Source organism: Corvus cornix, chromosome 7, assembly GCF_000738735.6.
Source record: "Corvus cornix cornix isolate S_Up_H32 chromosome 7, ASM73873v5, whole genome shotgun sequence".
Classification (NCBI taxonomy): Eukaryota; Metazoa; Chordata; class Aves; order Passeriformes; family Corvidae; genus Corvus; species Corvus cornix.
Window position 1 is genome coordinate 12525370 of NC_046337.1, and position 13448 is coordinate 12538817.

The window sequence follows — 13448 nt, forward strand, 5'->3', positions numbered from 1 at the left end:
AAGGAGCTTGGTGTGACTGCTTAGGGGTGCACACCAGGCTGTGCTGGTCCAGCCCAGCACAAGGACACCCAGGGATTGGGAGGAGGTCTTGGGAAGAGAACTAGAAAAGAAACTGAAGCTCAGGAGCAGAGAGGTAACTTCTAGGCTGTGAGAGTTTCATCAAAATATACCAGGGAAAGGAAAGGGAAGAGAAGGGAGACCACAGCTTCCTTTCATCCAACACAATTCCTTGTTTGGCCAGTACCAACTGGCACAGCCCTACAGACAGCTAAGAGTTCAGCCCAATTCCCCAATAAGCCCAAGCCATGTGTTTGTGGACATCTCTTCATCTCCCTTTGCTTGCCACCTTTTTATCTGTGTGGTGTATGAGCCATAAGGAATTCTGAACCATTGGGAGTTTTCTGCCATATTAAAATATTCCACTTCTGGTTTTATGCCGCGATTAGCAATTCCAGACTGGGGTTTTGCAGCCACACCAAAAAGAAATCCTCTGCTACTTGCTAAGTTAGCCTGCACACAGAAAGGAGTGTGCAAAATTAATCATAGCAACGCAACTGGAGCAGGAGCTAATCAAGGCAGATTAACCCTGGCCTCCACTTAATTCTGACCTCATGTGTCTGTACAGCACCTGCGTGTGAGTGCATTTCACCAAGCACATCACTGTGCTGATTTCAGCACGACCAGCAGGGAATAAACCAAGATAACATATGCAGAGAAAATTTGAGGCTTATCCTAAAGCCTCATTAGAGTGGCAGGAACCAAAAAATGGGCTAGCCACAAATTGCCTATGCATCTTTGATTCAGGTTAAGTGCTCTCTTCCACTCTACAGTACTTGTCCTCCAAACACTGCATCCATGGTCTTCTAAAGCTGGCATAAGGTCAACAATAAAGTGGTTTTGTGTAGTGTTGGACTTGAACACAACAAACACAGGTCCCACAATCTTTTCAGAGGCAGAGAACTATCACAAACAACTCTTTGGTGAGAAAAATAGACAGAAATGTGCCCAAGCCAAAAAACAAATAGGTAAAAGAAGATTTTGAATGCAGGTTTTGCTCTAAGATGTAAAATGTGAAATAAAACCCTATTCCATTTCAGTCTACTTTCAGTGAGAGATTTCAGCAAAGGAAAAAAATGCAAGTCAAACATTTCATCGTGCTGCCAGTTAGTGCTGTTGAATAAATGTGGGTGGAGGTCTTCATGGAGGGAAGCCAAATGCTTTATGCAAGCTGGCTAGCAGAAGGGTTTTTTTACAACATCATGCTGGTGCAATTACAAAATGCTTGAAATGCTTTGTACAGAACTGCTCAGGCAACAGCCTGGAAAAGGGTGGGCTGTTTCCCTTTTTTTTGAAGTTGTTGGATGTCTATGGATTTGGCTTTTTAAAAATAATCACTGTTTCTAAAAACTTCAAAACTTACAGAGCCCCTCATGCTATATCCTCACTTGGTTGTTCATGTTCCAAAACTAGTTCCTATTTTGGGTGTGGGCAGCTGCTTCTTCCCACCAAGCACTGCATGAAACGTCAGCTTGCAAAGGCTTTGGTCATAAAGAACAACTGGAAAGTCTAGGATTTATCATGATGCATCTTTACCCTTCCTATCATGTTTGTCCCTAATTTTATACCATAAGTGATTCATGTAACCACAACAAGAGCAGCTGTCCCAGTATATGGTGACCTCTGAGACTGGCCTAGATCTAAAGCCTGTGACAGAGAGCTGAGGCAAATGACACGTGTGTTAGTCAGTCTTGGTGCCCTGTTTCTGCTGGGCAGATGGAAAAGGGTCACATCCTTTTTCAAGCAAGAACTCTGCCCTTCTTCCAAAATTCTGATTATTCAAAATCTCAAGTGGTAGGAAAGAGAAGCAGCTGCAGTTTCACTTCTCTGGCTTCACTGTGAAGCATCTGTGGGCACACAAACTCTGGAAGTCAGGGATTCCCAACATGCCATTCAAGGCCACAGCTGAATTCAGTTCAGCCCAAGTACAGCCACTAAGCTGCATCTGAGCAAAAGAAAGGCTTTTTCATCAAAACAAAGGGTTAAGCTTCTGCTTGTTGGAAAACAATTTCTTTCACCACTGCCACTCAGATCAGTTTGGTTGGTTTTTGTGTTGTTGTTGCTTTTTTATTGTTTTTTTTTTTTTGTCTAAACAAAAATTCCAAATATTCAGTGAAAGATGCCTTTTCTACTTTTCAATAATTTGCAAAACCCAGGCTATTTCAGCCAAAATCAGCATGTACAGCAGCTGGTACTCATATCAGAACATGGGGCATACCAGTGAAGATAAAGGTTGCTCATTTAGAGGGCTGGATTCTGGACTAAAAATAATTAATTCAATTTACAGAAGGATTGTGTTTTTCTTTTATACAGGACTGGAATTTTAAAAGTAAGGGTGCATATATACATTATGTGATGATTAATTGGGAGCAGATATCTCTGATGCAGATGACAAGAAGAGACATTTCAGCACCAATTTCACAAATACTCCCTCATATCAACTATTAACATATTCAAATGAACAAATGTTGGCAAGATTAACTTGTTTTATTGTTTGCTGGTTTTGGTTTTTAATACTGAATAAAAGCTGTTCTTTTAAGGACTTCATGATCATTTGTATTCACTAAATTATATCTGATAAATCCTTAAGAGCGCAACTAAGATCTCAAGTTTCCAGACCAAGCTAAGCAGTCTTCACAGCAAAACCCACCAGCATCCACATTCCACCACTCATGACAATCCCCCAGCTTTCTGTCCCCACACACCAGTGACACTTATGCAGAGACACCAAAGATCTTGAGCGCCTTCTTGACAAGAGAGTGGAGGTAGAACTCGGCACAAGTGAGGCTAAGTTTAGTTCAGTTGTGTTAGTGGCCACATACATGAACTTGGGTAATTAAGGCACAAAATACTCGCTTGCTTTTATGTACTACCTAATTATTACACAATGCAAAACAAAACTTACAACATTTAAGAGCAAGATTCCCTTTATAGCTGTGGTTAGTCTGTCTCATGCAGCAGAAATGAACAAGCTACAGCTTTAGGTAATACAGGGCTTTCTCCTCACCTGCTAATAAAGTCACTTTGATTTTGTTGGGTTTTTTTTAATTTGGGTTTGGTTTTTTTTTGGGGGGGGGGGGTGTTTGTTTGTTTTTGTGTGTTTCATTGTTTTTTGTGTTTTTTTTTTTTTTTTTTTTTTTTTTAATAAAAAGGCAGTTTTTGTTCAAAGAACTGAAAACTCTTGGTTACAACAGATCTCCAGGCTGGTACCCTATCCATATTTAAATGAAACAGGCAATTAAATATGAAGACATCACACCTGAAGGACTGGAGCTAAGAGCTGTAACAATTCTTCATCGTCACACCGTCAGTGGACAACAGTTTTGATTAAATGTTCTTTCTGGTTATAACCCTCACTCAGTTACCCACTCACTGTTATTTCCCAGGGGATGAGCTCAACCACAATGAAGTATCATTAGCAATAGCCACCTGGCAGTGCTGTAAATTCAGCCTCTGCAGAAGCCTACTCCAAATGTCAATGAGGATCTGTAGGTTTTCACAGGCCTGCAAGAAACATTTCTCTGCAGAACTGGAACCAATGCAACTGGAAGCAGAAGCTTTGCTGGAGACCAGCTGTGGACCATGCACTGCAGCTCCAGTTCCTGCCAGCCCACGGCAGAGCAGGAGAGATACAACATGCTGTGGGAGACACAATTAGGCTCAGCTAGAAGGGAAAGGGGATCACGAGAGTAGCTTGCTTACCATCAAGAATTGCCCATTGCCCATCTATTTCTGTGTGCTTCAGGTAGGAGTCTTCAATAGTTGGGTCATAGTCTGGCACAAAAATCTTCTGGAAAAACTGAATGGTGAGAGCACTCTTCCCCACACCACCATCTCCAACAACCACCAGCTTGTATGTGGGGAGATTTTCGCTGGGAACGGCACTTGTAGCCATGCTTCCAGAGTGCTGAACCTGCTGGAGAAAGAGATCATCTCCAATCACTCACCAGCAATGAAAAGGGCAATATGCACAAGGCAGCTTTTACCTGCTGCCTAAGAAATGAGAGTGAAGGCAGCTCTGACATCCAAAATCCTTTTGGACACAGAAGCAGCAGCACCAACCCTTCCCAAAAGCTCTACTCCCACTCAGACCCAGGACTTAAACATGCAGACAACTCCACCACTGTGCCTTGTTTACTCCTGCCTTGTCTACAAGGATTGCTAACTCCCACCAAATGCACATGCAGCACCTACGTCATTGAATATCTTTCCTACCGGGAGTGGGTCCACATGGCAATGACAAAAATCACCCTGGCTCAGTGCACCTGTCAAGCTCCCGACAGTTTCCTGTTGCCAGTGACCAAATCCCATTGATAAGTCAGAGTTGTGCTATTCCTCACTACTTAACCCAAGGTACAGCAAACATTAAATGGTGTGTTTCGTCCTGGGGCCAGATCTGCAGGCAGAACTGGTGGTGATGGATGAAACTGGAGTTAAAGGCCCAATCCTGGCTCTGCCAGCAGACAAAAATGCACTTAGCTGCTTTCTTCTCTCTCACTTTCAAGTTTGAGAAATAAAAACAAGAAGGCAGCAGGCCAGGAACAACAGGTGGTTTTTGTTTTGCCTTTTTTTTTTTAAAAAGGCCCAAAACCCTCAACCCTGCTGTGGCAGGAAGGCTGGTGCCTGTGGCTGTGACACAGCCAGGAGAGCAGCTTCCCGGCAGCATGGCCACACTCCTCCTCTCACCTCAGAGCTGCCTCTTAAAAGAAAGCTGAGAAAAATTCACTGGCTGAAACTGGGCAACAGCACAGGTATGTGGAGAAAGGAGAAGAGGCAGTCATTGCTGACTGGCCCATTTCAACAGTCAGCAGTAGAGACTGCTCATTCAAGGAGAAGCCAGGCAGGAGGTTCTGTACCTATATGTGCCCTCCACCCCCCCATGAGCAGCAGCAATGCTGACCCAGATCACAGAGGAAATAGGTGGCTATCTCCCAGATCTGAATGACCATTGCATCCTCTCGGAGGTCTTTCACACAGTTTAAGAGAAAATAATAAAAAAACCCCATCATAATGATAAGGCTCAAGACAAGGCAGTTGATTTTCTTGGTATTGGTTTGGAAGCAACAGCTGCTGGATGGGGAGAAGACCAAACCAGATGAGGTTTCAAATCATCTTACTGCATTCCCTCACAACAACCCCAAGAAAAAGTTTCTTAGCCCTATTTTTGAGTGAGCCACTTTCTCATATTTATGAGACTACACGTCAATACACAGCAGGCTGGGCTGCTGAAAAACCTATGAATGTCATCTAAATGCCTCATTTTTTGCTTGAAAGACCAAGTTTTATTTCTGTGTAATCCTTCTTGGGTCAGATGATGCTCACAGGCTTTTTGAGACACAGACCGTGGCTAAAGCTCTGCCCCTCCTTCCAACACATTTAATGACGATTTTTTGCTTTGCCCATGGCCAAGATTTCACCCCATCCTTCTTTACATGGCGGAGCAGCTCCAGCCAGGCAGAATGAAAGACTGATTGTTACTGACACGGAGGGGGACAGTCTGTGGATGTGAAAAACATACTCCGTTTGTGCACGATTTTTGACCTCCTCACAAACCACAAGCTGCTGCTCAGCAACAAGCATTACATTTTCACTGACATTTTGCACCAGCCCTTTAACCCGCTCCTAAGGAGCCTCAAGCTTATCTTGCATGAAATGCTCCCCAAAGTACTAGGATAATGTTTAGCCCATTGTACAAACTGTGTCTCTGCCCAGCATGCTTATCGGCTGAATTGGGGCATTCCCTTCCCATTGTTTCCAGAAGTTTGGTCATGCTGTGTGTCTGAACCACCAGACTGAGTGTTATGTAGCCTGGGGAAAACAGCAAGAACTGAACTGAAAAAAAAAAAAAAATTAAAAAAAAAGTCAAGAACTGGAGGCTGGTTTGTTGACACAACTCCCTGTATTTAAGGTAATGCTAGCACAACAGATGAAAACTTCTGCTGAGTGTCAAAACGCAGCAAGTTCAGATGTTTCTGCAGGATTGTTCCTACTGCTCATGGAAACACTCCTCTTTCTACTGAGACGGCAGGTCCCATGCTCCAGCCATGCATGTACGTAACAAAAACCCTCCAAAAGTCAAGCACTTCAGCCCCTCTACCCCTCCACCTGCCCTGATAACCAAAGCAAGAAGACAACTCATGCCTTGACAAGATTATAACTTAACCAGCTCATGATTCAAACCTTTAAAATAACATATATCATTTCCTGGAAAAGACTAAACACTCTCAAAGGTGCACAGAGCTACAGGCAAATGCACAACACTTGGGCTGATTTTCATGTGTTTTTGGCAAGAGTACTGACACAGTCCTCAGATGGGAGCAAGAATAAGCGTGTTTGCTGTAGATCTGACTGGGAAAAGTGAAGCACAAGTGTTTTTATCTATTGTCTGAATACAAAGCAGCATGTGGTAATACACTAATAAGCTCTGATGATAATCATCTTACAATTTATATAGTTGTTTATTTTGAAGGAGCCAAGAGAAGGATCCATACCCTACGCTGACAAATGCCGTCAGGGCTCTGGTTTAGTCACTGGAAGGAGGTTGATTTATACAACCATCTTCATATGCACTGGCAAGACTGGTGGCCTGACAGCACAAGCCAGTAATGCTGAGACAGTCAGAAGTGTGGCTACTTCTGGGGTAGGTAGATGGGAAGAAAAAAGAAACACTGATCCAAAGGTGCCACTGAGGCTGATCTTCCTCAGCAAAAAGTATTTTTTTAGGAGGCAGATTAAACTGCATGAAACCCCATTTACTTGTCCGGACATGGAGGTGGAGTGGAAGGGCTGAGCTATCCCCTTGGAGCAGCCAAGTAACATAAAACACCAAATTCAGCTTAGTTTGTATGACTGGCCCACAAAATGTAGGTAGTGTACCTAACCCCACCCTCATTACAAAACTTGCCCTGGATGCAGGTGGGTCTGATCTTAGCTTCTGAGCAGAGTTGTGGCCACATATGAAAATGTAAAAATAATAATAAAAAATACAATGGACCCCAGATAGTAGATATTCGATGTGCTGGCGCCCCTTTTCCTGTTTCCAGCTCTGCTGTCCTGTAGGCTGAGATCCCAGGACAAGGCCATTACAGAAGGTCAGCAAGCTCAGAACCAAGCCCTGGATTTGTAGGGGAGGTTAGTGCAATTAAAGACACCGGCTCCCTGACTGAGAAGGCCAGCATGACAGTGATTTACAGTCTCCATGGCAACATGCAACACAAATTGCTTAATTCTGTTATGAAACCTCCAGAAAAAGCTACAGCAGGGCCTATGTGGGAACTACCAAGCTCCCTCCTCCTCTGCTGCAGCTCTCCAAAGCAGACAACTTTAGGGAGTCTATGTCCACATCAGCACTAGGCTGAGCTTTAGCACATACTAATGTATAAGCATGGATGCTGATGATTCCATCAGCCCATGGCCAATGCAATTTTCCTGTCATCAGCTTGTTTTGGTCCGTGGCTCTTCACCCATGGCCTGCCAGAGCTCTGCATAGCTGAGGACGCCAATCTCACCCGAGGCTGAGGAAGACAATCAGCCACCGAGGCTGCCAACTACTCCTACGGTTGCAATTAAGAACTCTTCCTCTACCCACATCTCACTCGATTACGCCCTTTTACTCGGCCACTTTTTAAGCATTAGCAGCTCCACACAGTGCCTGCAGGGCTGAAACTCCGCAAAATCTGAACACTTCCCTCTCTGTTCCTCTTGCAGACTGCTGGCTGCAGCCACACAACCACCACGACACACCCAGAGACACTAGCCAGGTACCAAAATAGTTCAGCCCGATGTGTTATAGGCAATCCCTTGGGCTGGGAACTACTGAGAATCCTTGAAAGACAGGACATGCCCTTTCAGGAGGCTGCTGCTTCCCTTGAGTCATGCTGATCAGGACTGAATGAACTTCAGGAATTTCTCCCTCAAGTAGGCATGACCATGTCCCAAGCATTCAAGAGCCAAAGGACTCTTTGGTGTATGAAAAACCACTGCAAATTATTACCAAATAAAGATGATTAACTCTTAGCCAAATTTTCTCCAGTCTGTCAGATTTCCTTCCCAGTCAATGCCTCAAAAAGGACAAACTGAACAAAACCTGGACCGTGCTCCAGTCTTCCAGTAGGAAGTCAGCATGGAACAGATCTGTCATGTAGGAAGCCAGAGTCTGATACCCTTTGTAGTTCTGGCATTACATTTTTCAAAACCCAAGTAAGATTTCAGCTCTCTGAGGTTTTCTAAGAAGGTGGATTCTAACAGGTGCTCTCAACTCCCATCAGCTTCCAGATCTGATGGAGCCCAGCACCTGGTAAGACCTGCATAGGAAATTACAGGCATTTCCTTTTGGAGCAATGATCAAAGCACTATCAGATTACTACTAAAAGGGAGAAAAAAAAAAAAGAAAGTCTTAAACCAACTGTCATTTAAAAATAAAATCCTCTACCAAGCAGTAAAGAGCTGCAATTGGCTGGGTTTTGAATGTGGGGGGATGTATCTGTGGGTCCTGGAAGTGGCCTCATCAATTCTCCTCTTGTGCAAGAAGATGCTGTACCCTGAGTGCTGTCTTCCCTGAACTCCTCACTGGTTTCCTGTGCCAGCCAGACCTTTTCTCCCTTTCAACCCAAAATTGCATCACCTCCCCCACCACACAGATGCTGCTCAGATTTACTGTAAGAGAAAGAGAACACACCGGGGGAGTAATGAAGCACTTGAGATTCACACAAAAGGCAGCTAAAGGCAGTAGCTGCCTGATGAACACTTGGTAGTTATTTCAGGAAACACAGAATTATAGCCTGAACAAATAATAATAATAAAAAGCCACGTCACTGGAAATGGCTTAGGTAGTAGGCAGCCCCTCCACCCTCCCCCTCTGCAAATCCCTAAGTGATGTAAGGAGGAGGCCTTGCTGTAGAACTGAGCAGCAGCTTTCCCATGGCCAGGCTGGGTTCAGGGACTCACTTGTTTTTGTTACTGGGAAGCACATGCTTGTTGGTGTCCCAATCTGTATGTAAGTGCAGCACAGCATGAGTCAATCATATTGACAAATGTCGTCCAAAACCAACTCTGCTTCCCTCTCCCAGCTCCTCCTCCACCTCCCACCACAACTCCATTAATCTTCAGCCTGTTTCCCTTGGTGACGTAGTGCCCTTTTCAAAATACGTAAGAGGAGTTCTGTCACTCTGACAGGCCAGCAGTCAGGTGCAGAAGCCAGATTTTTTTTCATTATTAAAAGCAACAGTTCAGTCAGATTTGGGTCATTCGCAGTTACAGCTCTGCCACTACCAGTTCTGTAGAAGAATCCAGTTATGTGACAAGAAAACAGTTACTCAAGATCCATTCCTGTGTCTCTTAAGAACTCAAATAAAGCTGTATGATTGCCAGTTGAGAGGTATCCACTGGAGGCTGATCCAAGCCTTTTTTCCAAGGTATGAAATGAGAGCATCCTACTCAGTAACTGGGGGCTGGCTCAGCTACTCTTACTTCCATTACTTCTTGTGAATTTAAATCCACCATCCCTTTCTTTACTCATTTATTTCCAAAGCTCTCAGGAGACATCAAGGGATGACAGATTCCTGTATTACTCTTGCAAATTCTTTGCTAGTGAGGCCAGGAATGCCTCTCCTATGTTATCATGGAACCAATGAAGCTGACCTAAACATACTGTAGCAAAAAAGCAGATAGCCAAGATGTTCCCCTGCCCTGCCCAGCCAGAGATAACATAGCAAGAACAAATTTACAGTGGAGGAAGCGGCTTTGAATTCCAATAGCTGCCCTTCCTGCTCACACAATCCCTGGAAATGGGCAGCTTCCCTCCTACACATCCCAGCCTGCTGACACGCCAATAAAAAAGACCCCAAATTCACTGCCCTGGGTGGTTTTGCTGCTCTTAATACTGCTCAGTGAGGTTTCTGAAGCAATAGCCCAGTGCTTCAGCAACGCCCTGTTTGGAGCCCAGATGTTCTGCTGCCTGCATGCAGGCCTGGTGCTGGCAATGCAGCCAGATGTGCATGGCACAGCCCTCCCGGCCTCAACCAGCATCACCTTAGGCAGGCGGAAGTGGTCCAGGCAACGAATTCCTGTGCTGCAGCATGGAGCTGTGAGGGGATCCCAAGCAGCACCAAGGACTGCCCAGCATGGACCTCCTCACAGCTCCACCCTGCCTTCCCCATATCAGTCCCAAAGCCCCTGCCAAAACAAGGGGTGCATTCCACCCCTCTGTCCAGCTCCTTGATGGCTCATTGCCCTGCAGCCTTATGGGCACCATGCTGTCCACGCATGGCTGAGCCAAGGCGCAGACTTCATGGCACTTATGGATGCTTTGGAGATGATTAATGGATAGAAAGGGTACAGGGCCATCTCATTCCAGTCACCCTCCTGCAAATTAATCAATGTGTTTGGCTCCAAGTTTGTCTTCCAGTCAGGCTCAATTTGGTATTTAATGCTTTTTACATCTCCAGTGTTGCTACAGGATGTCTTTCAGGATGTAAATGGCTTTTTAAAGACTCCCTTTCCTCCTGGCAAACACACTTTGCATCTCTTAGACAGCTGCAAAGAGCTGAAGGCTGTGAATTTCCCTGGTAATAGCATTTCCACTAGGGGATGGGTGAATCCTATCAAGTCCGAGAGACAGATGAAGGAAGGTGGGGAGAGTGGGGATCTCCAAGCTATTTCCAAAATCTGTCCTCTACCTGCAAATCTTTTCCAAAACTTGACTCATGTCTATGTCCTTCCTAGGCAAAAAGACTATTGTTGTACATATCCTATGGAAAAACAGACACACTGGCTGTTCATCATGCATCACAGTGTTCCCTGACATTATCTGCAACAGGGCAGCACTAATGTTTCTGCAATACTTCTACACCCCAAGGCACAGGTCAGGCTTGTAGGGCTCTCTATAGATTTTCCCAGGGTCTTGGATCAAGGACAGTCCTCCTGGTTCCCCAAAACACACTTAATACTCACTTGCAGGTACAGAGGAACAGAGAGCATGCTGGTCTGTAATGCTGGAGCTTTAGTAGAGCTTCACCAGCATGGACTTCAGAAGATGAAGGAACAGCTATCTCCCAAATTTACCCAAATAGGCACTTGGCCTATTTTACTTAGAATTTAATGGCGCTAAATCCCAGAACTGCGTGGAAGGCTATTCCAGGCATTTCCCAGGTCCATGCCATTACTCTGTCACTTGGAAGACTCCAAGATCTCATCACTGGGCCCGGACCCATAACAGTAATTTTTTCCAGGCTCGTTACAGTGTCTGCCAAGAGCATAAGCCTCCTATTTACGTACAGCATGCTGGGGAGGTGACTCCATACTTGGCAAATCCAACTGCTTGTCTCAAAGAGGAGGGTGGGCAGACCTCAGGGCTGGGTACAGGGATGAGGAGTGGGATGAGGGGTGGATGCACAGCCCCCTCCTCTGCCTCACACGTGGTGATGCAGGGTTTTGCAAAGCCACAGCATTCCATTGAACCTGCCTGAGGACAGGGTGCATGTACACTGCCAGCATCCCAGCCATGTGCCAGGCCAGCCCTGATGCCTCTTCCTGCCCCTCTCTTTGGCAAACCCCTTGGCTGTCAGCTCTTTCCCTGCTATTCTCCTTCCACTCTGTGCCAGCCGGGACAAGCCATCCTGGTGGCAAACACACACCTCAACACTCAAACCAGTGGGTAAGTGGCCAAACCACCCCTGAGGAACAGAGTTTACCCTTGCAAGACAAGTCCACTCCTATCAAGTGCATTCACCCTGCCAGCACTGGAGAGAAGCCTCCCATGAGAATACCTCCTCAGAAGAGAGGTACCAGTGTCCCAGCTGGTGCTGCTCGGTACCTGCACTTTGTTGTTGAATGCCCAAGCTACGTCTCAGGTGTCATGAGTGGATGAATCCATAGAGCAGCAGCTGAAAATCAACACATCTTTGAAAGCACCCTGACTTTAGGGTCAGCCAGCTGACCTGACTATAGACCCCTGTGGCCACCCCTCACCCCCCAGTTTCAGCAGAGATATGCATTAGGATACCCTAAGTCTGGCTCCTTCTACACTCAGCCTAAATTCTCTGCCTTGACTCCTAAGTCATTCAACTTGCAGCTGCGTGGGAGGGTGTATATGTACATTCATTAACACTTCCATTATGTCCCGTGGTTTGGCAGGTGGTGCTGCATTATGGATTTAAACAGTGCCAGCAAGCGAATCTACAGCACTTCGCTGGATTAGCATGCTATGGGAAATCATACCTCAAAAGTGTTTTGCGCTCTCGTGAAGCAGCTCCGATGAACAAGGCAACAGCAGGGCTCCAACCACCACTACACTGTGCAATCACAGGAGAAATTCACCCACAACTTCAGGGAAAGATAAACCCCCTCAAAACTTGATTACCATTTGGTGCAGGAAAAAAACCCAAGAAAAAGAAAAGAAAAAAGCAACAGCAGATTCTCTTGCCAGTTAAAGGAAAAGAGAGAGGCACACCCACTACTGCCACAAAGCATCTTTTCACACACACTAAACAATAACACCTGCTTTTGCCCTATAAACTGTTTTCACATGGGAGAAACACACCACACCCTGCTATACTCATTTCAGAAGTCAGCTTTCAAGGTACGCAGCCTCGCAGCACCCCACGCCCAATGTGATGCCTCCTTCTGTCTTATCATCAGGCTGACACTGACAGATTTGCAGAAATTGCAGAGTCAGATTCCCTGAGAGGATGCTGTCCCAGAGGGATGAGAAGATGTGCTGGGCTACAGAGCAATACAGACAGTGAACACACCACTGAGTCTTGGAAAAGAGGCAGGTAAGGACCTTTGATGGGACAAGAGGCTAAAGCATCAGTTAAACACCGGTATCACCACACTGCTCGTCATTTTCTGGGGCTGGACCACACTCACCTTTCCTTAACTGTGAGTGGTACTACAGTGCCACTGTACACCGCAGTTGTACCTGCAGTGCTACAGAGCTCCTACAAGGGTACAGCACTTGTGCTTTACCTGAGCAGTAGGAAAGGTCACTTCACAGGTAAGACCCTGCATGAACCAAATGAAGCAAAGTAACTGGACAAAGTTTCTGAGTCTAGACTATTAAGGTAAATCAAGAGCTACCTTCAAAGATGAACCCCTGGTCCTTGATTAGCTCTTCCAGATCATCGCTTTGGTTCAATTACTCTGCTGTCCTTCTGTCAGAACATGTTTCCTTGCTCAGGTTCTTCTGAGTTTCAATCTCCTACAGACCTTGGCTGAGAAGTTCCAAAGAAATGTTTAGGTTCTGCCATAAAATGGATTTTTACCTTCCATCTACCACACAGCTCTGAAGTACAGCTACCCTGCTGCAAAGTTGTAACCAAGTCAAGATACCAAAATCCCAAAAACAGTGGGATGTAGCATTATGTTGCTCTAGCCTTAGGGTAGATCTCATA

The 13448-nt window shown here is 45.4% G+C and overlaps 1 protein-coding gene across 7 annotated transcripts in view; it reads right to left on the reverse strand.

The window, feature by feature from the left end:
- The window catches only part of MRAS (muscle RAS oncogene homolog), a 38377-nt gene that overhangs the window by 13822 nt on the left and 11107 nt on the right, over positions 1 to 13448 (reverse strand). For 5 of the 7 annotated variants that reach the window (XM_039555288.1, XM_039555285.1, XM_039555289.1 and 2 more), the window contains one exon: positions 3760 to 3973. In XM_039555288.1, the coding sequence (XP_039411222.1) occupies positions 3760 to 3952 (193 nt within the window). In that variant the 5' untranslated portion in view covers positions 3953 to 3973. The remainder of the gene's footprint in view (positions 1 to 3759; positions 3974 to 13448) is intronic. The other 2 variants (XM_039555286.1, XM_039555290.1) reach the window with 1 other exon arrangement.